The sequence below is a fragment of the Rhinatrema bivittatum genome, chromosome 11 (genome assembly GCF_901001135.1).
Source record: "Rhinatrema bivittatum chromosome 11, aRhiBiv1.1, whole genome shotgun sequence".
NCBI lineage: Eukaryota > Metazoa > Chordata > Amphibia > Gymnophiona > Rhinatrematidae > Rhinatrema > Rhinatrema bivittatum.
The window spans coordinates 2,669,824-2,696,566 of NC_042625.1; the positions used below are offsets into that span (position 1 = coordinate 2,669,824).

General features: G+C 41.6%; 1 protein-coding gene across 9 annotated transcripts in view; it reads left to right on the top strand.

Annotated features, from left to right (window-relative positions):
- The window catches only part of MTMR3 (myotubularin related protein 3), a 334,346-nt gene that overhangs the window by 77,392 nt on the left and 230,211 nt on the right, over positions 1 to 26,743 (top strand). For 4 of the 9 annotated variants that reach the window (XM_029619464.1, XM_029619465.1, XM_029619469.1 and 1 more), the window contains exons 3-8: positions 3,321 to 3,396; positions 9,066 to 9,141; positions 10,173 to 10,248; positions 10,766 to 10,843; positions 19,268 to 19,384; positions 19,980 to 20,012. In XM_029619464.1, coding sequence (XP_029475324.1) covers positions 10,198 to 10,248; positions 10,766 to 10,843; positions 19,268 to 19,384; positions 19,980 to 20,012 — 279 coding nt within the window. In that variant the 5' untranslated portion in view covers positions 3,321 to 3,396; positions 9,066 to 9,141; positions 10,173 to 10,197. The remainder of the gene's footprint in view (positions 1 to 3,320; positions 3,397 to 9,065; positions 9,142 to 10,172; positions 10,249 to 10,765; positions 10,844 to 19,267; positions 19,385 to 19,979; positions 20,013 to 26,743) is intronic. The other 5 variants (XM_029619472.1, XM_029619466.1, XM_029619468.1 and 2 more) reach the window with 2 other exon arrangements.

Below are 26,743 nucleotides of genomic sequence, written 5' to 3' on the forward strand. Positions count from 1 at the left end.
TTGCTTTGCCTGTTCACCCAGTAGACTACTTTCCAAGATGAGTCCAGGTTGCTTATTCAGTAAGGGCCGGATTTTCAAAAGGTTACGCGCGAAACTGGCCTTATGCACGCCGGGGCTAAAAGGCCCGGTGACGTGCGTAAAGCATGTAAGTCCCAGGGCTTTACTAAAGGGGCGGTCCCGGGACAGGGCAATCTGTGGGCAGGGGTGGGGCCAGAGGCCTCCGACACAGCGGCCATTACCGCTGTGTCAAAGGATTGTGTGCTGGCATGCTGCCGGCAGGCGCAAAAGGTAAGAAAACAATTTTGGGGGGGTTAGAGTAGGGCTAGGAAGGGGAAAGGTTAGGTTAGGAGGGAGGGAACGGGGGAAGGTAGTGCGGCTCGGCGTGTGCAAGGTGCACAATTGAGCACCCCCTTGCGCGTGCGCCGACCTCTGATTTTATAACTTGCGTGCGCAAGTTATCAAATCTGGCGTACATGTGTGTGCACCAGGTGCGCTCCTTTTAAAATCTGCCCCTAAATGCTCCATTCCAACCCTCATTTTGGGTCTCCCCATATATCATGGCTAATTCAGCTCTGCTTGTAGATGGAGAAAGAACGTTTGCTTGCACTAAACAGTGCTCTCCGTAGATAGGATGAATTAACCATGCTAAATACCTGCCTGCCTCCCTGAAGAGTCAACTACCTAGCTAAAATGAACTCTAAAATCGACTTAAGGGATCTCACAAAGCAATACCCAAGCGAGGATTCTCGTACATGCTTAGTAGAGCAAACGCTCTACTAGTTGAGAGAGAGAGGTCCATTTGCTGCATCTAGATGGTATCACCCGTCTTATCATGGCTAATTTATCCTACTGTTTATGCTAAGCAAACTTGCTGATGTGCATGTTTCCACTTTGAAAACTGGTGCAAAACCCATAGGTAAAGGTACCTGTGAACTTAGCATCAAAAACACAATTTTGGAACTTGCACCTTTAACGGCAAGAAGTTTCTGCAAGAACACCCAGTTTTGGGTGAAAACAACCTTAGAAGGGCAGCTGGTAATCATTAGAAAAGGACAATATTTGGCACCTTTGTGTGAATCAGAGTTTAACTATCTGCTTTTCTATATTTCTTCTCAATAAAGGTAAATAATTTTTATATATTCAGGTCCTGATTTACTAAGCTTTTTTTTTTCCCATAGAGACAGAATGAAAAAATAAAACCCTGGCTAGAAAAATGTACAACCTAATTTTAAGATAAATTCTTCTTTGCAGCAGTCTAGTTGCCCTGACCTTGTTGACCAGTCATGTCTTATACAAAACCACAGACATTTTTGGGTTTACTTGGAAGCTTGTGTTAGTTTCCATTGCATATTTAGACTAACACACGGTGTTGTGAGTATATCCCTGATTTCTGAATGCTGTTTACGAGGACTTTTTGTTCTTAAAAATATTTATAAAAGGTTAAGGCACATGCACAGGTGAATCTTAATCCTCTTCTATTTTATTTTCCAGTATTCATATTCTGTCAGTATGGTATTGCAGATAGCAGTGAAATCTGCCTTATTTTGTGGAAAATGATATTGGGATAGTCAGTTGTAAGCTCTCTTAAAACTAAAGTTGATGGAATGCTAGAAATACCAGAATATCTCACAGACAGATCTTTTTTTGTAGAGTATGAATCCTGTTTGTTTTTTCAATTCTTGGGTAAGCCACCAAGCTAGAAGCTTTAGTTTGGGTTGTCAAGGAGTAAAATAACTTAAGCACATATTCCTCAGGATTGCTTTTTTTTTTTTTAATTTTATTTTTATTCAGCTTTTAGAATATTATAACATTACATTATAAATTTGAATACAGGCATTTAAAGCAATTACATAATTCTGTAATAGCCACTACCCTGAAATAAATTGCCTGTTCTTAATGTAGGAAATCCACAAGCTATTTATGGCAGAAATCAAGCGATCCATCAGATATAAACTAAACTGTTTATCCAAAGGAAAGGAGAGTACACTGAGTCTTAACTGAGTACATGCTTCTAACCGCTAATCTGTACTAACTAAGGTGTGGGAGCTCAAGAACTTCTGGAGCTGAGATACTTCATAAAAAACATATTTGTGGTTTGAAAAAAAGATCTCACATCGACAAGGAAACTTTACAATCATTTTAGCAGCAAATGATTCTACCTCAGATCTAAGGTTCAAGAAACTTTTCCTTCTGGTCTGCGTTGACCTAGACAGATCCGGGTATATCCAAATCTTTTGTGCTAAAAATAATTGGTGTTTCTGTTTCAAAAATAATCTTAGGACAGAGTCCCTATCAGTTGTAAAAACAAAGGATACTAACATAGTGGCCCTTGTTTTTATTACCGTATCAGTTGATATCTCTAAAACCTTAGACACCCCAATTGAATTATCAGTTACTCCTTGTTCCTCTAAGTTACCAGGAACAGGTTTTACAGGTAAATAATAAATTCTTGAAGTTATTGGTAAATTCTTTTCTTGCATCTTCAAAACATTCACTAGATATCTATTAAACATTTCCTTAGCTGAAGTTAACCTAATCATTGGAAAATTTAGAGCTCTGAGATTCAAGTATTTAATTGAATTTTCCAGATATTCAATTTTCTTATCATTTATCAACTCCGATCTAACATATTTTTGTTGAAATACCTCCACGTTTTTCAGTTTTTATTATACTTGTTTTATTCAGGGTTACTAAATTTTCTAAGCAAGAAAAACTCTGCTGTGTTCTACCAATATTTTGAGTAAGATCCACAATTGTTTTCTCAAGAGATTTTATGGCTGACCACAGTAGCCCCATAGTTATCTCTGGCATTTCTGATGGTAGAATTATATTCAGCTCCTGCTTGGGCCCCCTATCCCCCCCACAGATTGCTGTCCACTCATTCCTGTAGCTAGTCCCGGCAATATTGATTTTCCAGGGCTATCTCCCCCCCCAATAAAAAGTCACACTGTTCCTGGTTTAACTGCACAGGTGGTGAGGGAGTGTTAGGAGCTCCGGGGCTAAGCGAGATTGTTTCAGCCTGTAGTACTGGCTCCCGCTCCAAGTCAGATACCACTGCGGCCCTGTCCTCCGGATTCATTCCCAGTGTTGGGGCAAAGAATGTAGATATTCTTGGTTGTAAAAGCACTGGATCGGGAGTAGATGTTAATATTTCCCTGATCCTAGCCTTTCTTTTGGTGTGGGGCATACCTCAATAAGATTAACCCCCACCTCAAGTTATAGGTATTTATTCAAGGTATAAGTATGAACGTATCTTTGCTTCTAACTCTCTCAGGATTGCATTTTAATTGTAAAGTAATGCTTTTTTTTTCTGTTCACAGATTTCAGACTAGTTTTAGATGAACAGTCTCTAAAGGTCATAGGACAGAAATGTTCTTTGAAATTCACTTGTAAACGGTAAGTCTTCAGGTGATTTTTCTTTTGTTGGATGACATTTCTTGTTTTTATTCCATTCACCTTGTTTCTTTAGCATAGTCTGGATGAGTGTTTAAAGTAATTTGAAGATGAGACTGAGTTACTTGACTTTTACTTGATAAAAGGGAAATTCAGAACTGGGGTACAGGTGTATCATAACTGCTATGAACTTGCTATTTGTGCAGGTGGAAATGGGAGGGAGGAGGTAGAATAGCACATGTATGCATAGATTCTTCCCCCATCCTGGAAATGCCTCTTATTAACCTAGCTAGGAGTGTGCGCCCTGTGGAAAGCCCATGTGAGCTTTCAGCAGGGTAGAGGAGGGTAGTTTTCAGATAAGCCGGTTTACCTAGGTAAATGACTTTGAACTGTTGCTCAGTGTCTATGATGCACATCTGCTAATTCTTCCCTCCTCCGCTGTCAAGCATTCCTCTCACTAGTGTAGATTTGGTGTTTGTCAGCTGATTACAAGCTATAAGACCTGAAAAACAAGTGTTTGGGTCTGAGAAAGGAGGGAATTAGATAGTGGCGATAATGTAGTATGGTCAGCAATTTTAATCTTTTGAAATGAAATTCAGGCTAGCAAACGTATTTTTCAGAATTGAATGACACTAATGACAGACAAATATGTTTCTTAATTTTGATGTGAGACTTGAAGGCATAAACTACAGAAGCATGAGTGCCGTATCATGGTTCTAGCTGACGAGAGAGGCAAAGTTTACACCTCTTGCAGCAATTCATATGTTTGCTACAGTAATAAAAGTAGACAAATACCCTCCTTGTCCCCACTGTAAAATAGCAATCTCTTTAGGCTGGACATGTATGAGCCTTAGGTTTTATATTAGAACTGTACTTTTCTTATGCCATAATATAACATTAAAAAATGTATTTTGATTTGCTGGGTTTCATGGGCTCTCTGATCGTACTCTTGTTTACCATTGAAAAATAACCATCTGTGTACCAAAACAAAAAGATTAGGTGAAAAATGTTCATGCTTCCCTGAAAGACTGTTTTGTCAGGCACAGAATAAAACTAATTGTTCAGTCAGATCTTCTCACTATCGCTTGCTGGTAGCAAACATAATTAGAATCACCAGTATAGGAGGAAAAAAGTCTCTTAAGAGACAGTGAATGGATTAGAATGAGCATTATGTAGGCGGCTTGATCAGCCATTTGATTAAAAATATATTTTATCCCTTGACAAGAACTGTAAGAAGAAGTGATGTAGGATATGTATTAATTTGGTTTGCTTGGCAGCATTAAACCAGATCAGAAACTCTCTTACAATCAATCTTGAAAGATTCATAAGCATAGATTAACTTCTATATTTTGAGGAGGAAAGAGGGATTAATATCCTCCTGCCCAGTCTACTCCCTCGCCAGCCTGTGCTACTTGCCACTGTGCCTGTTATACTTCCCTCCTCTCCCAGCTCTCCACCTTCCACTTTCCACAAATCTCCCCCCACTTCTCCACTCAGCAGACCCTGTTCTCTCCCTAGCTAGCTCTTTTCCTTCTTCCTGGCCAGCAACCTTCTCCTGTGGGCTCAGTTCATCTATTCCTTCACCACCCTCCTTCAGCAAACTTGACTCATCCCCTCACTTTCTGGAGCCCTCTCTCCAGCAGATTTTGGTTATACAACAACCTTCTGGAATACTGACTTCTAAAAATTTGGGGAAAAGGCGAGCAAGAGAAAAGTTTTAGCATGTTCCCCACCCCAGCTAGAAAATATGATAAAAAGTACTTTGTCTCCCTCCCTGACCTCTTAGAGCTTCTTCCTGGTTTCTTATTTGCTTTCTTTGTGCTCTGAAGGTTCTAGAAAACCTTTCAGAGCATGCACAGATTTTCCCATAGTTTTTATTCATTTATTTCTATCTAGTTTAAAAAATAAGTCTTCTACTGCTTCAACATTTGATAAGGTGCCCTTTAAGTTTTACGAGAGATATTACAAAAGTATGTCCAGCCGGGATGATCATAAAATATGTATTCTGTGTCTGAGTGCATCTCATGAGCCATCTAATTGTAGCTCATGTGGCAAAATGTCACCAAGAGCTTTCATTTTTAGAGGAATGAAATTTAGGATACAAGATCCAAGGATCCATTTTTATTAAAAGAAAGAGAAAAATACATCACAGAAAAGAGCATGAAAAGAGTCAGAAACTCTCTACTTGGTGTAATAAACACTCTTCTCACATTTCAGAAAGGCATTGTGTCGCATCAGAACTCGAAGAGTCAGAGGAAAAAAAAAAAGGGCAGTCTCTAGGTTGAATAGAGAAAGCTCCCCCATTAAAAAAAAAAAAAAAAAAAAAAGTGTCAAATGTTATCTGTGCATAAGGGAACAAAATTATATAAGCCAGTGCATAGTGGACTATCGATGCAGAAAAAAAAGACATAGTGTACCATGGAGAGTTCCTTTACAGCTCTAGTGTTGGCAAAGGTGCCAATGACTTCTTTGGCCCTGGTATCTGCATTGACGCTGGAATTGGCATCAATGCGAGTGTCCATCTCATTGCAGAGAACTTCATTTCATGGCAGACTCATATTGGAGCATTCACCACAATTTAAAATCACAAGAAAAACCTTGCTGGAAAAAAAAATTAGCTTTTTCCTAGCGTGTAGCAGATGGATTCAGGACCAATGGGTATAGTGTGCTCCGGATAGCAGTTGGAGATGGAGTCAGATTTCAATCTGACGTCATCACCAGTACATATACCCATGCAGGAAGCTCTGCTCTTCAGTATTTTCCGTCTCCATAGCAGCTCAGGACTCTATACACACTTGCTCAGCTTTAGAGTATTCAAACCAAAGAAGAAAGAAAATTCCAAACAAAGAAGAAATCTTACCTCTCCAGACGAGCCCCGCTCTCCTGCGGTGATACCTAAGGGTCCCTCTCCCAGTTGAGATTTTCTGAGGTGATTTCAGAGAACCCTCAGAGGTAGGCCTCGGTCCGGTAGCCGGTTCCCGGCGTGGATGTAGCCCCCGGCAATGGGGGCAGCTGAGAGGCAGAGGGTGCAATACCGAGCGTGGCGGTGAAGGTACTTCCCTCTTTCCCCCCGCAGCTGGAGACCGCCCAGAACGAAACCGGAAAACGCTGAGACAAGGTAAGGTAGAAAACTTTTCTAAGTCTCCGGTCTCCGAGGCTCGGATAGCCACACAGATCGCCAGCTGGCGTATGTACCATGAGGTTGATCACCCCAGGCCGGGCTAGATCCCGATCGGATACAAGGGTCCTCCCATGTGGAGACCCTCTGAGGTGGTTGCCATCTTGCTCGCATGGTCGCCGACGCCATTTCACTGCTCTGTCCGCCTAACTGAACCCTGTTACTTGTGCGCACAGCAGTGCACACACACAGCTACGCACACAACGTTGCCGGGCGCACAAGTTTAAGGCCGTGCGCACCTCAGTGAGCGCGCATCCCGGCCTACATGCACATCTTTGGCACACCCGGAGCGCATAGCTAAGCCTCCCGGCACGCACATTAAATGCACAGACCGGGGTTTCAACGACCCACGCACACAAAACCATGGCACCACCGGTCAAGAAAACCAAGGCACAAGCCCTCTGCCCAGCCTGCCACATAAGAGTTGCGCAGCACGAGGAGGCCACGGCTCTGTGCCTAGAGCGCGAGGAGGCCCTGGGAGAACCTGGACAAGGCCCTCCCCAGCCAGTACAGGAATCCGGATCCACCGATAGTACCCTGGACCTCTCTATTCCCAGCACGACCCTCCCCCAAACGGGGTCCCTGGGGAACGCAGCGGCCTTTAATCTAGACCCAGGATCCTTCTCCTGGGTAGAATTATTTAAGGGTCTACAAACCTTTGTCCACATGCAACTGCCACTGATGGCACAGACACATCCGCCACCAGAGGACCCTTGTCTACCAGGACCCTCCAGGCCTTCCAGTGACGTGCTCTCCCCAGCCAAAAGCCTCACCATAAGGGACACGGACACCTCGGACGAGGAGCAAGACTCCTTGGAGGAAGGGGAAATACCTCCAAGAACGGAACCTTACTAAACCATGAGGCATTTCTTCTCCAAAGATGAGATACTAGATCTCGTGGCTCTCAGCTTGAAGGAGCTCGCCATTCCAGGCACAAGTGCCACAGAGCAACCAAAGATGAACCTTCTTCTAGAAGGGCTTCGTCTGGCCTCATGCCATTTCCCCTTGCTGCAAGCCGTGCAACAGCTGATCAACTTGGAATGGGATGCCCCGGAGGCCAGTTTCAAAGGGGGGTGGGCCCTGGAAGCCCTATATCCACTGGAACCCATAGGCAAAGAGCTACTACTGTTCCCCAGAGTGGACGCCATGGTCTGTGTGGTCACAAAGCGCACTACCATTCCAGTCGAGGAAGGAGCAGCACTCAAGGATGCCCAGGACAGAAGTCTGGAATCTATCCTTAAACAGTCATTCAACGTATCAGCTATGTCACTACAGATTGCTGCCTGCTGTGCCGTGGTAACACGCCCTGCTTATCCATGACCAGGAATGCTGCCACGCCTGGCGAAGGACTAGAACCAGCGGTATCTTCACGGATACGACCTCTGACCTGGTACGCACCTCAGCCAGAAGGCAACTCTGGCTCTGAAGTTGGTCAGCCGACGGACTTCCAAGATGAAAATCACGAGAAAGCCTTTTAAAGGAGCCCTCCTGTTCGGAAGCGAACTGGAGAAGTTAGCCGACAAATGGGGTGAATCCCCAGTACCTCGGCTACCGGAGGACAAGAACAAAAGAAGCCAACGCCCCTCTCCCCGATTACCTAAAAGCAGAGGATCACAGCGCTTCAGACCCTAAAAGAGTACATACCAAGCCACTCACCCCACAGGCAGGGGCCAGTCCTTTCGGAACAAACGCAACAAGAGGGGAGCCGGCTCTGGCACTGCTGTGCACTTGCTGTGCACTTGCTGGCCTTCAGATCATGGACTCCATCAAGGCTCATTGTCTGATCTATGGCTACTTCAGTTGCTCATCTGAGATCTGTTTCTATTGAGGATATCTGCAAAACCTGTGTCCTGGTTCTCTGTGTATACCTTCACGTTCCACTACTATCTGGACAGTCTCAAGAGTTGACAATAATTTTGGACAGGCAGTTTTGCGCAACCTGTTCACTGAGTAGTCATCTGTTCACGGGGGAACTGGGTTGCTGTTCAGTGAGTGCTCTATTATACAACCCTCAGCTTGGGACTCTCCAAGGCTAATTCAGCTCTGCTTGTCATTGGAGAAAAGCATGTTTGCTTAGTGTAAAAGGCATACTCTGTAGTCAGCAGGATGAATTAAGCATGCTTGTTACCCTCCCACCTCCCTGGAGGGTGGACTATCTGACTAAAGCTAAGCTACTAACAAACTGAGGAGGCTCACGGGCAGTGCTCTGGCAGGAACTCCCACGCATGCTCAGTAGAATCTAAAAGTTCTACTGAGCTAGAGAGAAGCGTCTGTTCGGCACCATCAGATGATGTCACCGTTTATGGCAAGCAAACATGCTTTCCCCCTCTGCTCCTCTGCTGGTTTAGTGCATTGTAGGCTGTGAATTCTGTAATAGCTCTGTCAAGTGCTCATGGACACATTTTTTTCACTTCAGTATGTGGTTCATCTTTGGTGATATTAAAGCTTGTGAGGTGATTCTCTTCTGATTTATGTTTTTGCTTTTGCTGTCCAGATTGTTTTCTTTGTGAAACAGAGTCTGAAATCACCGTGCAAGAACAAAACTGCCCTTTGAACTGGGGTCCGTCATGGTAAGTGTTGAAGCTTTATCAGCAGTCAATGGGATTGATTTATTTATTTGCAGTAATTTATATTATGCCCAGTTACCAGTACATCTGTTCTGGATGGGATTTAGTGCAATAGAAGAAATATTGAATGTATTGTACTCGACTTGAGGCTACTGTATTCCAGATGCCATATTTCTCACACTCCTTTTCCTAAGGGAATCTAGAAATCTTCATTCATTATAGTGATTGTGTAGCCTACATGATCTTGTTTGAATGAAATGCAAAAGTGCATGCTCTTGTTCTCTCTCTTCCCCAATTTAAGTTCTTATTGCTGTCATGCTTTTGCCAGTATTAGTGGGGAAATATAAAGTTTGGGTGCAGGTGTTTATGCATTATTGCCCTCTGTCTCCCAAGTTTAGGTTGTACACTGTGAAAAAATATTTTCCTTAGATACTGATATTTTCATAATAATGTAGTTCCTGTTAACCTATAAAATGATTGCCTTTTTAGGTTACTAGCCCTTTTATTTATTTATTTATTTATTTATTTGCTTTTATATACTGGTGTTAGATTTACATATCACATCGGTTTGTTTTCATTCTTTTCTGCTCCTCAAATATGTTCAAAATACAGAAGTGGGGTCAAAACAATTGAATACTTTACCACAAAATACTTCAGAAAAGAGAAATCAAAGGCTGCATTTCAGCAAGTGAAAGGCATATTTTATTTCATTCACATTGAATAAAGAAATCGCCACTTTGTGATTGTTTCACTCCACTGTTTTGCGAGTTATCTTTTAGCTCATGAAGCAGAAACAGTCATAATTTCCTTGCACTGAGTGGTAGTAGCTCTCATGAGTGGGAGACCCGTGAGTCCGATTCATTGTATAACTATCACATGTAGATAGCCCTCTACCTAGAACATCTATCTGGTTCAGAGAACAGTCAGAAAGCATTTAAACATTTGAATTGTGAGTTCTGCAGTGATGTCTAACACGCAAAACCAAACTACTCCACTCTTATCCAGTTATTCTCTATATATTCTTTGTGTCATAGGCTTGCTCTAAATATTAAATGGACAATGAAACTGTTCAACAAAAGAAATAAGCCAATGGGAGCTACAATTAACATTGTGAGTATGTATAATGTCATGAGTGCCTGAATAATTTCATGATTGCCATCTTCCAAGCTGGAATATTCACCTGTAAATTGCAACTCCCATTGATTATGTTCAGTACCTGCTTTGTTTGTTTCTGTTTACATGAAGCTATAAGCTGTCCTGTTGTGGAGTCTGGATTTCTGAGTTTTAGCATAAGCTTGGTGCTAGAAAGAAGGATGGTCCTTGTTTCTAGCTCACAAAGCCATTAGGTACATTACAAGACAGTGTTGCATAGGCCTCTTTCTCATAGATCGCCTGTGAATGAAAAGAGGGACATCAGTGGGTGGTCTTTTTAGTCTCCCTTCATTAGCCCTGTTTTCAGATGCTTGCAGTTTATTTTTAGGTTCATAGACTTTTTAGTTGTCTTGACTTTTGTTCAGGCAGATGGTAGTTCTTTTTCAGAATTTACAATGTACTTGAACCTCGAGAGAGGTCACTTCAGTTTTGACAGGACTCTTATCGCTAACTGAGAAAGATTTTGTCTCCATAGGATGAAGAGACTCAGTGCATACAGGCCAACCGAATATTTCCCAGGAAGCAGCTGATCCGAGAGGACGAGAATCTTCAGGTAACTGTCTGTGGAACTTCAGATCATACTCTTGTGGAATGAATTAAGATTTCACATCTCATCTTAGATATTTGTTGCATTCTGGGATATACTCTACTTATTTGGGAGCCCATTACAGTGATTCACTTGTCTGGGGGTCTTACTTGAGAGATCCCATAACTGTTCATACTAGATGGGGTGGAGATTGAGACTGAGTTGGCAGCCTTCTGGTAAAATCACAAATGCCAGGACTGGGATCAATACTTTATTTAAAAAATATATATTGCATACGAGTTTTTATAAAATATTTATATCCATAGAAAAATTTCCAACATATGTTAAAACAACATAGAGGCAGGGAGCACCTTAGAGACCGATTTATTGAGGCATAAGCTTTCAAAGATGAGTCAATTTTGTCAGATATAATGTGTAATTAGAACAGGTGTGGCCCACTTTGGTCCTCAAGAGCTACAAAACCAGTCTAGTTTTCAGAATACAGTGGCTTGCAAAAGTATTCAACTTGTAAAAAGTCAGCAGATTTGTGTGGATTACAAATGACACTTACATAGATTGTTCTAGACAGTATGTTTATGGCAAGCCAGTATGCTCTTAAAGTAAACTTTCAAAGTCACAAATCATTATTTTTCTGCATTTTTTGTAAAATCAAATATACAACTGAAAAATGCTGCTTGCATCAGTATTTAAACCCTTCAGGCTAGTACTTAGTAGAACCACCTTTCAAAGCAGCTTTAAATCTGTTGGGGTAAGTTTCTGCCAGCTTTGAAAACTGTTTGGGAGTGATTTTTGCCCATTCTTCCTGGCATATTTACTCCAGGTTGTTCAAGTAGGTTGGATGATGTGATTTTCAAATAGGGTCACAGATTCTCGATTGGATTGAGATCTGGACTTCGACTTGGCCAGTGGAGAACATTTGCCTTTTTGTTCAATCACTCCTGTGTTATTTTGGCCCTGTGCTTGGGATCATTGTCCTGCTGAAAGGTGAACTTTCTCCCAAGTTTCAGTATTTTTAGCAATCAGAATCAGGCTGTCTTGCAGTATCTCCCTGTATGTTGCACCATCCATCCTTTCTTCAATTTTTTTTTTTTAATTTATAATTTTATTCAGATTTTAAAACAAATTTATAACATTTGCAAAAAATCAAGAAATTCACTTCAGTACAGAAAGATATAAGAAAAAAATAGAACTACAACATATTCAGTACTTCAGAGAAAAAGTCCCCAATAATGGGAGGATAATCCAGGAAATTTATAAACAAATTATATTATAGGAAAAATGTATATAAATATACTAAACGAGACTTTTATATTTTATTTTACAGTTACTCAACCCTGCTCTTTATCCGTCAAAAATACCTCAAGATGGGTAGGATCTAGAAATATAAATTTTTTTTTTTTTGAAAGACAATTAGGCATTTGCACGGGAATTTCAAATAAAAAGATGCTCCCAGCGCTAAAACCCTAGATTTTAATAACAGGAATTGTTTCCGCCGTAACTGGGTACTCGGTGTGACATCAGGAAATACTTGGACTTTACATCCACAAAAAAGAAAATCTTTATTTCTAAAGAATTTTTGCAAAATTAAACTCTTATCCTGTTCTCTACACAGAGATACTACCAGTGTGGCTCTACATGGGATATCATCAATCAATGCCTCAAGGAATGAAGTTAAATTTGGTGATTCCCGTTGCATAGTGTCTAATTCTTCTACCCCCCTCTTGAGGTTGAATTTTTGATTTAGGAATATAATATAACTTTGAGATACTTCTTTCATCAATATTTGTAATTGACAAAATTTCATTCAAATATTTTTTCAACAGTTCAAATGCTGATAGCAGTCTAGACATTGGAAAATTCAAGAACCTTAGATTTCTTGCTCTATTTTCATTCTCTAACAATTCTAACTGTCGATGAATAATCAAACTATCTTTAACAAATGCATTATTAGTTCCTTGTAAGGATGTTATCTGAGTTTTAATAACCCCAATATTTTCTTCATTCATATTCAGTCTAATTACCTGCTGTTCTATCTTGTTATTAATCACAACTATATCACCTTTAAATTGCTTAGTGGAGTTATCTAAGGTCTTCTTAACTTCCATTAATACTCTCCAAATATCACTTAAAGTAATATTTTGAGGTTCTAGTAATTCAATATCAGTATTTCCCCCAGGTATCTCTTCCTGAGGTATCAACACTTCCTGACTGTCCTGCATACCAGCATTCTCCATTGGCCTATTATTATCCATATTCACTGAGGCTCCAGTCCCAAATACCAATCTCTGTTGGTCAGAGTCTGGAGTCTCACTGAGCTTCAGGGGTGTCTGTAATATGGCAGGACTCTCTGGTGACCCTGATGAAAAGGAAATTTCCGGAATAGAATGTCTCTCAAACTGTCCCATTCTCCTTACCACATGGGAGTCTATCGGGCCTCTAGCTGGTATGACTCCTGGAGATGAAGTAACTAACTTTGTCTTTCTCTTCTTACCCATAAAGGATATTAAGATAGACAAGTAAAAACTTCAGAAGGGGCGCGCCCCTTTGGCGCGCGGCTTCGCGCCGCAGCTCTTCCGGTTTTGTAGGGAGTCCCGTCGCCGCTGGATGACGTCAGCGGGGGTTGGCACGAGGTGAGATGTTCTCTGCGCTCCCAGGGCTCCCTGAATTTCAACAGGGTTCCCTTTGCAGTCCTTCGTGCCTCCTCTCTCTCAAGAGGCTAGTCTCTCCAACTCCTCCCCTTTTCTTCAATTTTAACAAGATTAGGCATCTTAGGCATTAGGCATTCCCCGCTGAGGAAAAGCATCTCCACAACATGATGCTGCCACCTCTATACTTTACTGTTGGGATGGTGGTTGCCGAGGATGGTGTTTGCTTTTTGGCCAAATAGCTCCGTTTTTGTCTAATCTGACCACAAAACCTTATCTCGCATTATAGCTGGGTCACTCTGATGCTTTCTGGCATACTCCAGAAGTGCTTTGATGTGGTTTTTCTTCAGTAATGGCTTCTTTCCTAGCATGTGGATAGTTGGATTTAGAACCAGTGGGTTATGCACCTCTGTCAGCAGATGGAGAAAGAGCAAACAGATGTTACAGTTTGTATAGTCCTATAGGGGTGTGCATTCGTTTTCGCCGTATTGGCGATCTGCAACATATATTGCACTATTCGTAGTATTCGTGGGGAAGCGAAACGTATCGCGATTCCCCACGAATACACAAATCTTCGCCGAATTATACGGCCACCTAAATAAAAATTTAAACAAACCCCCCACCCTCCTGAACCCCCCCAAGACTTACCAAAACTCCCTGGTGGTCCAGCAGGGGGATCCGGGAGCCATCCCCTGCACTCACACCCTCGGTGCCGGTTTCATCATGGCGCCAATAGCCTTTGTCACAGAGGCTACCGGTGCCATTGGTCAGCCCCTGTCACATGGCCATCGGCGCCATATTGTGCTCCTACCATGTGACAGGGGCTGACCAATGGCACCGGTAGCCCCTGTGACATAATATGGGCAAAGGCTATCGGCGCCATTTTGAGTACTGGCATCGGACGGCCGGAGTGCAGGAGGTCGCTCCGGGACCCCCGTTGGACCCCCAGGGACTTTTGGCCAGCTTGGGGGGGCCTCCTGACCCCCACAACACTTGCCAAAAGTCCAGCGGGGGTCCGGGAGCAACCTCCTGCACGCCGGCTGTCCGATGCCAGTACTCAAAATGGCGCCGATCGCCTTTGCCCTCACTATGTCACAGGTACCGATGGTCGGCCCCTGTGACATAGTGAGGGGAAAGGCGATTGGCGTGAGAGTGCAGGGGATGGCTCCCGGTCTCCCCGCTGGACCACCAGGGAGTTTTGGTAAGTCGTAGGGGGTTGTAGTTAATTTTAATTTTAGCTGGGACACGAATAGAAATCGCCATATTAACACATCGGGGTGCCATACGGCCGAATGTAATGTATCTGCTCCCCGACGAATCAGAATCACGAATGCAACGTATGGCGTCCCTCTGCACATCCCTATAGTCCTACAGTGACATCAGCCTGCCAGTATTCTCCGTCTCCAGCAGATAAGAACATAAGAACATAAGAAATTGCCATGCTGGGTCAGACCAAGGGTCCATCAAGCCCAGCATCCTGTTTCCAACAGAGGCCAAAACCAGGCCACAAGAGCCTGGCAATTACCCAAACACTAAGAAGATCCCATGCTACTGATGCAATTAATAGCAGTGGCTATTCCCTAAGTAAAATTGATTAATAGCCATTAATGGACTTCTCCTCCAAGAACTTATCCAAACCTTTTTTGAACCCAGCTATACTAACTGCACTAACCACATCCTCTGGCAAGAAATTCCAGAGCTTTATTGTGCGTTGAATGAAAAAGAATTTTCTCCGATTAGTCTTAAATGTGCTACTTGCTAACTTCATGGAATGCCCCCTAGTCCTTCTATTATTCGAAAGTGAAAATAACTGATTCACATCTACTCGTTCAAGACCTCTCATGATCTTAAAGACCTCTATCATATCCCCTCTCAGCCGTCTCTTCTCCAAGCTTGAACAGCCCTAATCTCTTCAGCCTTTCCTCATAGGGAAGCTGTTCTATCCCCTTTATCATTTTGGTTGCCCTTCTCTGTACCTTCTCCATCGCAACTATATCTTTTTTGAGGTGAGGCGACCAGAATTGTACACAGTATACAAGGTGTGGTCTCACCATGGAGCGATACAGAGGCGTTATGACATTTTCCGTTCTATTAACCATTCCCTTCCTAATAATTCCTAACATTCTATTTGCTTTTTTGACTGCTGCAGCACACTGAGCTGACGATTTTAAAGTATTATCCACTATGATGCCTAGATCTTTTTCCTGGGTGGTAGCTCCCAATATGGAACCTAACATCGTGTAACTACAGCAATGGTTATTTTTCCCTATATGCAACACCTTACACTTGTCCACATTAAATTTCATCTGCCATTTGGATGCCCAATCTTCAAGTCTTGCAAGGTCCTCCTGCAATGTATCACAATCTGCTTGTGATTTAACTATTCTGAATAATTTTGTATCATCTGCAAATTTGATAACCTCACTCGTCGTATTCCTTTCCAGATCATTTATGTATATATTGAAAAGCACCGGTCCAAGTACAGATCCCTGAGGCACTCCACTGTTTACCCTTTTCTACTGAGAAAATTGACCATTTAATCCTACTCTGTTTCCTGTCTTTTAACCAGCTTGTAATCCACGAAAGGTCATCGCCTCCTATCCCATGACTTTTTAGTTTTCGTAGAAGCCTCTCATGAGGGACTTTGTCAAACGCCTTCTGAAAATCCAAATACACTACATCTACCGGTTCACCTTTATCCACATGTTTATTAACCCCTTCAAAAAAATGAAGCAGATTTGTTAGGCAAGACTTCCCTTGGGTAAATCCATGTTGACTATTTTCCAATAAATCATGTCTTTCTATATGCTTTACAATTTTGTTCTTGAATAGTTTCCACTATTTTTCCCGGCACTGAAGTCAGGCTCACTGATCTATAGTTACCTGGATCACCCCTAGAGCCTTTTTTAAATATTGGGGTTACATTGGCCACCCTCCAGTCTTCAGGTACAATGGATGATTTTAATGATAGGTTACAAATTTTAACTAATAGATCAGAAATTTCATTTTTTAGTTCCTTCAGGACCCTAGGATGCATACCATCCGGTCCAGGTGATTTGCTACTCTTTAGTTTCTCAATCTGTCCTACTACATCTTCCAGGTTCACAGTGATTTCGTTCAGTTCGTCTGACTCATCACCCCTGAAAACCATCTCCGGAACTGGTATCTCCCCAACATCCTCATTAGTAAACACGGAGGCAAAGAATTCATTTAGTTTTTCTGCAATGGCCTTATCTTCCCTAAGAGCCCCTTTAACCCCTCTGTCATCTAATGGTCCAACCGACTCCCTCACAGGTTTCTTGCTTTGGATATATTTTAAAAAGTTTTTATTATGAGTTTTTGCCTCTATGGCCAATTTCATTTCAAATTCTCTCTTCGCATGTCTTATCAATGTTTTACACTTAGCTTGACAATGCTTATGTTTTATCCTTTCTTTATAATTTCATTTTATTCTTTTTATTTTTTTATTTTATTACTCTTTCCAATGTAAACCACTTTGACAAAAACTAATTTTATAAAGTGGTATATAAATTCTTTTAAATAAATAAATAAATAAAATCATATTTTCTTCAGATGGATCCTTCTTCCAGTTTTTGAAGGATTTTTTTTGGCTAAAATAGCCTCTTTCACCTCACCTTTGAACCATGACGGTAATCGTTTTTCCTTCCTTCCACCTTTCTTAATGCGCGGAATACATATGGACTGCGCCTCTAGGATTGTATTTTTAAACAATGTCCAATGTTGAACACTTAACCTTTGCAGCTGCACCTTTCAGTTTTTTTCTAACTATTTTTCTCATTTTATCAAAGTTTCCCTTTTTAAAATTTAGTGTTAAAGCTGCAGATTTACTTATTGTGTCCCCCTTCCAGTTATTAGTTTAAATTTGATCATGTTATGATCACTGTTGCCAAGTGGCCCCACCACCGTTACTTCTCTCACCAAATCTTGCATTCCACTAAGAATTAAATCTAAAATAGATGGACATGCATCTCTCTACTGGGTATTGTTTCAGATTTTAGAAGGAGAACTAAAATAAATAAATAAAAGAATTGATTGCCCTGCTCTCCTGCGATGGTACCCAACAGTCCCTCCCCCAGTTGAGAATTCCTGAGATGATTTTCATGGTCCCTCAGATGAGTGCTTTGTCTGGTAGCTGGTTTTTCAGCCATTGTGGACTTAGCTGATTGTACAGCTTAAAACGCAGTGGGTACAGGAAGCCAAGCACGGTGGTGATGGCAGATGCCCTCTCCCGCGCAGCTGGAGACAGTCTCTGTAGTCACCGGGAAGAGCTGAGCTCAGGTATTTGATCTGATCCTTGTGTATATCAGTAGATATACAGTCTAGCATGAAAATCTATGTGCAAATCTATGTCTAATTTATGACGGTCAGTTTGTTTGTTTGATAATTACTATTGATTGTTTTGGATGTTTTGGCTTTCCTACCGTGAGGTTTTGTTTTTTTTGTTTTTTTTTTTTAAATCAATTATTCTTAATCCCCTGGTTACATGTTATCCCAGGACAAGCAGGATGCTAGTCCTCACATATGCCTCATTACCGCTCCTCCAATCGCCCCACAAGAACTACCCATACAGGCACCCTCCACACCCCATCCCTCAAAACAGCTCATTCAGCTCACACCAGAGGGAGAGCTTTCTCCGTCGCTGGCCCTACCCTCTGGAACTCCCTCCCCACCCTCCTACGCCAAGAGACATCCTTTCACAACTTCAAGAAAGGAGTCAAGACATGGCTTTTCCGACAGGCCTACCCTGACGCAAACCCTGACACAAACCCTGACGCAAACCAAACGTAATATCTCCCCCAGCTCCCCCCTGCCCCCCCCCATTTCAGTTTCCGCTCGGCCCGGCCATCCCTCTCACCCTCCTCTCGCATGTCTTATCCCTTTCTCCTCCCTGCCCCCTGTCACCCTTTCGTTTCCGCGTCACCCGGCCGCCACCCTTCCCTTATTTCCCCCCCCCCTCCACCCCCCCTTTTTTATACCCTTTGAAGTAACTTTTCCCAGTTTTCTACCGCCTTCTTCAACATTCGACGCCTCGTAATTCTACGTAGTTAAATGACACCTGTACAGCTCTCCTGTACATAGTCTCCCCCTACTCTTTTGTATTCTCCCCTTACCTCCTCCTATCTACGCTTTCCCCTTCCCGCCCTACCCCTAACCTACCCTCCCCCTCCTCTCCCCCCTTTTCCCCTCTTCAATTCGGCTCCCATGGTTACATTTTGTACTGTTTTATTTGTTCACTTTGTTATAATGTTATATTGTTATATTATATTGTTATATTGTTTCACTGTATCTCCCACCTGAGTTCTTTGTAAACCGGCATGATGTGCTTCACGAATGTCGGTAAATAAAAGTTAATAAATAAATAAATAAATAAATATGGGTGACGTCATTGAACGGAGCCCCGTTCAATGACGTTACCCATATGTGAGGACTACATCCTGCTGTCCTGGGATAACACCTATTACAAGGTAAGCAATTTTGCTATCTCATAGTAGGAATGAGGTGATCGTGTTATATTTTCTTCTCCATGCTTTGCAGTTGCAGAGAAGCCAGCAAACTGTCAGCTTGAAACTCCATCAGTACACTTTATGCCATAGGAAGATATGCAGACTTTTTTTTTTTTTTAATTATATTGTCAAGTTCAGGTTGTATTCCAGTCAAACAACTGGACTTCTGTATTGCTTAAATGGACTTCACCCCATTCACTGCACACTGGAAAGACATTATTTTGGAATACAAGCAAACTTTTCCTTTTTTGTTTTGGAAGGTCCCTTTCCTGGAACTGCATGGGGAAAGCACTGAGTATGTGGGGCGAGCAGAGGATGCTGTCATTGCGCTTTCTAACTACAGATTGCACATCAAGTTCAAGGAATCTGTTGTCAATGTAAGTCTCTTTGATTCTGGCTACAGAAAGTCTAACCAATTCACTAATGGCGAAGTGGCAGGAATAGTGGCAGCTGATTCTCATGTTCTTTGGTACCACTTTGAGGCATGGTTAATAAAATCTAAATTATTTAGTGAAGAAGGGCATGTTCAGTAACTTTATGGCTGTTTTTTTTTATACTTCCTTTCTGCTATAGTAAATTGGGAAAATGATATGGTACTTTAGTTTGCATGAAGTTATATCCAAGTGTGGTAGAGGCAAATACCTTCTGTTGGCCTTCTGAAAATCTCAGTACTGGTCTGAGAGGGTTGATCTAGCAGTATAAACTTCATGTCGTGTATGCTGGCACCAGTCTTATCTTTTTCAGATGTGTGCTATCTTTGCTGCATGTGGTATTTGTCAAGGAGCAGTTTCATATGTAGGGACAGCAATATGTGTGCATAGTCATCTTCTGCCTCTTAACGTGCACATGGTGCATCTTGTCAGTACAGCCAGACATAGGATCTGTACAATAAAGTTGCAGATATTGCTGTTAATTTTTATAGTTTTCATGCTTGTTTGCTTTTTTTTTTGTATTTGTTTACAATTTTGCTAGAATGCCTGTCCAACTGCCTCTTGTGAAATTTCAGTAAGTATCATGATGCTGACTACTTGAACATCTGCTTGGACCAATGAAGTCATCCTAAGAATGACGTGGGTGCTTACTTTGCGACTTGGCCATGAAAGGCTGTCTGCATGACTCATTTGACAGGTCACAGGGTTTAGAGTCAGGAATACTAACTAGGTTAAAAAAAAAAAGTAAGATCTGCTAGATACCTTGATAGAATCGCAGTTCTGAAATGCTTTTTTTTTTTTCTCCCTTTTTAATCAAATGAGAAGACTGGTAATCAGGGCTCATAGATTATAATTTTAACTGTTAGACATGGATCCTTTGCATGGCCTTTGGGAAGTCAGTTTTTCCTCCTAATAAATCTACATTTCCCAAATTGTCTGCTTAGGAAAATCACAGGCAATTGACTTTGTATATTTTAAAGCATTATTCATACCATGGAAGCAAAATGGATGCAAATATAGCATTTTGATCCCAGACATCTGCTTTACAAAATACTAGTCCAAATGTAGTGTTCCTCCTACATCTTTTAGTCTTGAGTTTCCATTTATTTAAGTTTGCCTTTGATCTTCCTAGCCATAACTGGCCACCATCTATACACTTTGCCCTCAATGAAGTGGGAGAAAAGATCACACAGTAGTTTCAGTTAATTATATTTCTTTAATGTTTGAAATTAAACTAGCATTTTGATGAAAGCATGTTTAGAGAGAGATCACAGCGTTAAAGCATGCTATAGCACTGATTTTTCTCTTCCTTTGACAATGCGAGCCTTTGAGCAGAGCATGTTCATTAAAGTATTTGGTTTTACCATTGGTACGTTGCATAATACTATATTTGGTGTCATGCTTCTTGGCCTATTTATGCTTTTTTGTGGAGCAGATTAACAGCATTGTGTTGCATTATACTTTAGAATAAAAATGGAAAGTTTTGGAAGGAAAGAATGTAAGAGTGAGTGAGAGAGAAGCATTCAATAAGAAACAAGGAACTGCAGAAGAGGGAAGGGGAAAGGAGAGAGGGTGATCTGAAAAGTTAGAAATGGAAAATATAGAAACAGTTGGACTTGTAAAGGAATTCCTTGTGCCAAGCAATAGAAGCAAGAAAGAACAAGTAGGAACTGTGGTTAGTACTTTTGGTATTCCCATAATAAATCAGTTGTTATATATTCCAAGCATGAATTTCAGTGTTTGTAAAACACACTACTTCCTAGCTAACTGTTGAAGGTGCAGAGCTGGGTAAACCAGAAATGTAATAAAATGGAAGCACAAAGGTAACTTTTTTTTTTTTTTTTTTAAATATGGGACTGTATAACTGTGGAGTTTTGTTGGGATGTTATAAATTCGGGTAAAAGAAATTGTGTGGACATAGAACTGGACCCAAATGTGTTGCATGTAGGTCAGTTAAATAATGAATATATAATTAAAATTGAAATGATCCTTTCTTTATTTATGGGGTACATTATACACATGGAGAAAACTTGTATCATCTGCAACCATGCATGGAAGCTGGATTTCAATGGTTACCTTCTGCTTCAGAAAAAAAGTGCAAAAAATTAGGAGTGTCCTGTTAACATTTCCATGGACAAGCTGGACTAATTTCACCCATGTAAGTGGGTGATGCCAACTGACTGCCAACATGAACATGCTCGCATAGGGGTAGATTTTATAAATTTGCGCACACACATACTTTTGTTCGCTGGATTTCAATAGATGTGCACGTATACATTAAAATCCGGGGTCGGCGCGCACAAGTCTGCCCAAAGTCGGCAGCCTGTGCGGGCTGAGCCGCGCAGCCTGCCTCCGTTCCCTCCGAGGCAGCTCCAAAATCGGAATGGCCTCAGAGGGAACTTTCCTTCGGCCTCCTCCCACCGCCCCCCCCCCAGCCCTATCTAACCCCCCTAGCTTTGTTATACAAGTTACGCCTGCTCGAAGCATTTGGAGAGTAATAGAAGCCTGGTGCGAGGACCTCGACATCATTCCACACTCAGTCAAAATTCCTGCGATTTTGGAATTCCTGCAGAATGGACTACAGAAGGGGATTGTCTCTCAACTCCATCAAGGTAAAGGTGGCCGCATTATCATGCTACGGAACCAAGAGCGAGAGCAGCAGCATAGCCTCTCACCTGGATGTCTCCCGCTTTCTGAAAGGAATCAAGCAGATCCGGCCACCCCTAAAGTGGCCGGTGCCTCTTTGGAACCTCAACCTGGTCCTAGATTTCTTAGCAGGAGCCTCATTCAGACCTCTTCGCGGCCTGTTTCTCCGACTATTAACATTGAAGACAGCCTTCATGGAGGCAGTCTGTTCGGCCTGTCGTTTCTCCGAGCTACAAGCACTGTCCTGCCAGGAGCTGTTCCTCAGACTCACCCCGGGAACCATCCATTTACGCACAGTTCCGTCGTTCCTCCCCAAAGTGGTGTCTCATTTCCATCTCAACCAAACCATCTCACTACCATCGCCAGATGAGCATAAGAATTCGGAAGAGGCTCGCAGTCTACACCAGCTCAACGTCGGCAGACTCCTAGTCCAATACCTGGAAAGGTCGGAATCCATACGAAAGACGGACCACCTAGTCGTCCTTCACAGCGGGAAGAAGCAAGAGGAAGCGGCCTCGCTAGCAACCATAGCCCGCTCAATCAAAGAAGTCATCAAGGCGGCCTACATGGAAGCAGGCAAGCCACCGCCTTTACAAGTCAAGGCCTATTCCACTAAAGCCTAGGCAGTGTCCTGGGCAGAAACCAAGATGCTGTCACCCGCCGAGATCTGTCGGGCGGCGGCATGGTCCTCCATCCACACCTTCTCCAGGTTTTACCACTTGGATGTTCAGGCTCGAGAGGACACAACATTTGTAAGAGCTGTACTAAGTGGGTCATGGGCAGCCTCCCACTCGGTTCGGGAGTAGCTTTTATACATCCCATTGTTCCTGAGTCCATCTACAACACGCTAGGAAATGGAGAAATTACTTACATGATAATTTCGTTTTCCTTAGTGTAGACAGATGGACTCAGCATCCCACCCACGGCTGCCGTTATTCTTGGAATCCTCGAATGACATCACCGACAGCGAATGTTTCACGGGTAAGCCATGCCTTTCTCCAACTAGAACACCCATCCTGCCGGGTGTCGACGTTTCTCGGTTGAGGGCACTGGCGGTCTACAGCTATAACCAATTGAACCAGTTCAAATTAATTAAGTTAACCAAGTTATAAAGTTAATCAAGTTATTCAAGTTAGTCAGTCACACATATATCCACAGTTGCTTTTCGAGGAGAATACTGAAGAGCTGCACTTCCTGCTGGGATATATGTACTAGGGCTGAATTCAGATTGAAATCTGATCCGTCTCCAACTATCATCAGTACACTATACCCATTGGTCCTGAGTCCATCTGTCTACACTAAGGAAAACGAAATTATAAGATAAGTAATTTCTCCATTACTGTGTCACAAATGAACTTTTAAAACTGCTCACTGTTACTGTTTGTTTTTTTTTATCTGGCCCAACATGATGAAGAGGCAGGGCCAACTCTTTTCAGTTTTCTTTCCTTTTCTGTTGTAGGGCTGCCAAAACAGCAAAGCAACAAAGTAAAAAGATTTTTTAGGTAAAAACCACCAAGAAGATATTTGATGTAATATTGTAAGTGGAGATAGATTACACATCCATGCTTGTGCTCAGACAAAAAAGATTGAAGAGGCTCACAAGGCAATGCCCGAGTTGGACCTGCTGCACATGCTCATTAGAGCTCAAAGCTGTACTAGCTAGGAGAGGAGAGTACATTGTGTGCTGTCAGATGACATCGCCCACGTGCAATGGCTAATTAAGCCTGCTTATCGATGAAAAACAAATGTTTCACTCCTTGGACTGTAGAAAAGGTTGTTTGTTCTACTTTGAAAGATTTAAATCTTTCAGAAAATCTCCTCAATTGTTTTTTTTTTTTTTCTTTTAACCTAATCAGTCTAGGGCTAACAGTCTCTACCTGGATTTCTGATTGCATTTTATATTGCTATATGAAATCTGGGTACAAATCCATAGTTAGGTAAAAGCTCTCAAGTATGACCAGCTTTGACTTCCTTAGTGCACCTTCACTCAGCTCCAATCCAAGAAATCTGCAGAGCAATCATTTAGTGGCAAGCCTTATAAACCAGAGGAAATGAGTTCAATTGTCATCAGAGCCCAGGACTATTCTTAATTAGTATGCAGAAACCCAAGGGAGAGGTACAGTATTAGAGGTGAAATATTTCTAAGCACAAAAGAAGAGCTGGATCTGGGGGTGATTGAATCTGATGATTTTAAAGATGGCTAAACAGGTGGATAAAATGATGGCAAAAGACAGAAAGATGCTTGGCTGCATAGGGAGAGGACTAATCAGCAGAAAAAGTTGTTATTTCCCTTATATAGGTCCTGAGATGAGACCTAATTTGGAATACTGTGTACAATTCTGGCAACCACAAATTCAAAAGGATATAAACAGGATGGAGTTGTTCCAGAGGGTGACTACTAAAATGGTCATTGGACTTCGTTCTACAGCATATGGAGATAAAGCTCTAAACATGTATATCCTTGATGAAAGGAAGATAGGGGATATATAATAAACATTTATATATCTAGAATAAAGGTTTCTATGCATAGGAGGTGAGCTTCTTTCAATGGAAAGAAGGCTTCAGAACATGAGATGAGGGTGAAAAGGGGGTAGACTCAGGAGTAATCTTAGGAAATATTTCTTTACAGAGAAGGTGATAGATGTATGGAACGGCCTCCCAGTAGAGGTAGTGGAGACAAAAACAGTATCTGAATTCAAGAAAGCATGGAATAAATTCAGGGGATCTCTAAAGGAGTGATGGGAATTATAAAGCTAAATTAATTGGGCAGATGGGCAGACTAGATGGCAGAAAAAGACTGTATGACCCATCATGTTTCTGTGTAGCCACACCTTTGTGAAACGTTGCTGGTCTTGAAGAGGACTCCTGCAGGAATATTACTTTTGGCCAGGCAGTACTTATGAGCTTATTTACCTAAGTACTTCAGTTCTTCCTCCATTTTCTACTACCTGGTTACAAATCTTTAGTCACTGGACATAAATATCTTCCAACCTTCAGCTTGGAAATCCCCACTTGTGTGGCTGAATTCAGTCCTGCTGGTTCACAGAGAAAGCGAAGCTGCATGCCTGTAACAGGGGTTTTTTGTGGACAGCAGGACAATTGAGTCACACAACTCCACTCCTCCTCCCTGTAGAGTTAAAGCTTAGCTTACACATTTACTGAGGAGACTTCTGTGGTGGTTGCTACATATATGCTCAGAAAGACTGATAGGTTTCTCTGAGCTCTGAAAGAGCATGTTCTGTGTCGGTGCCATCTGATGATGTCCCCTCATGTGTGGATAAATTATCCTGCTGTCCACAGAGAGCACCTTTTAAAGGTAAGCAACTTGCTTTATACTAGGGTCAATGCAGTTGATGTATTTATGGAATACCTGTCCTTGCTATATCCGTCATCTATTAAATGCTTCTCTATTTAACAGAGTTAAGAAAATGGGTGTAAACAGAGAACGTACTATTTGGTCTACTCAATCTGAGTTACCTCTGTTACACTACTCTAGCTCTGACCATCACCCTTGTTTATAGTTATCACTGTTCTCTGTTCTAAAGGAAATGGCTTTCCTTGCCCATCTGCTTACAGGTTAAGATCATTAAAAAAGCAGGATGGTGGTTGTGTTAGTCTGTTTGCATATTTAGAAATAAGTCAACAAATAAGTTGTGATATTTTACGTTTGACTAACTTAATACATTTGAGACTAGCTTTCGAGAGCTAGGATCCCTTTTATTAGATTAGTGCAGAATGAGCAAAGGATGATGCTGCCCAAATGGAACCAATTTCTTTTTCACTACTAGATATAGAAACTTCTTCATTAAAGAGTTTAATTTTTTTACAGAGAGACAGAAAGAGGAAATGTTCATTTTGAACAAAGTCAATAATCTTCTATAGCTGTAAATTCTGTTATTTGTATCCCTCTCCAAACATGTCACCATCCCCATCTCTTAGCCTTTCTATTTTAAAGCTCTTTATAGCTTTACAATTAAAACACCTCTTCTGTGGTCAAACCTACAAGTTACTTCTATAATTGTGAAACATTTTCATTAACATTTTCTGCACTGAATTGATGAAGGGAGCATAGCTGTCAAAGGCTAGTTATAAATGTATTAAGCTAGTTAATAAAAAGTTATTACATACAGCTTTTGCTAATGTTTTATTTCTAGGTTAAGATAAGAGACTAGACTGAAAATATAGGGTCTGACCTTGGTTTGAGTATTTGTTATACAGTCACTTCATCCTACTGTAGAGATTTATTTTTGGCTACAAAAAAATCACGTTTGTACCTTAGTAGCTTACATTCATCTTTTTTATTTTTAAAACCTAGTCCTTGTATTTTAATTACTGCATTTACACAGGTCTTCCCACTCATTCTCCGAACACCAGATTACAGGAAGAGAGACATGCATACCTGTGGAGTGTGAAGCTTGTCATTTTTTTTTAAAGCAAAATATGGATGTATTTCTTCATTCTTCACCTCCCCTTTTCTCTTTAACATTTTAACTACATTGTGCCAGTCTCTGTTAATTTCAGACAACAAAACATTGGCAGGGCAAGTGGCTCTGAATTCAAAGTCCTGAAATTGTTTTGGAACGCAATTGAAAACCATTGCTCATTATAAATAATAAAAAAAAAAAAATCAACAATCCATAGTGGTCTGCATGCTGTATT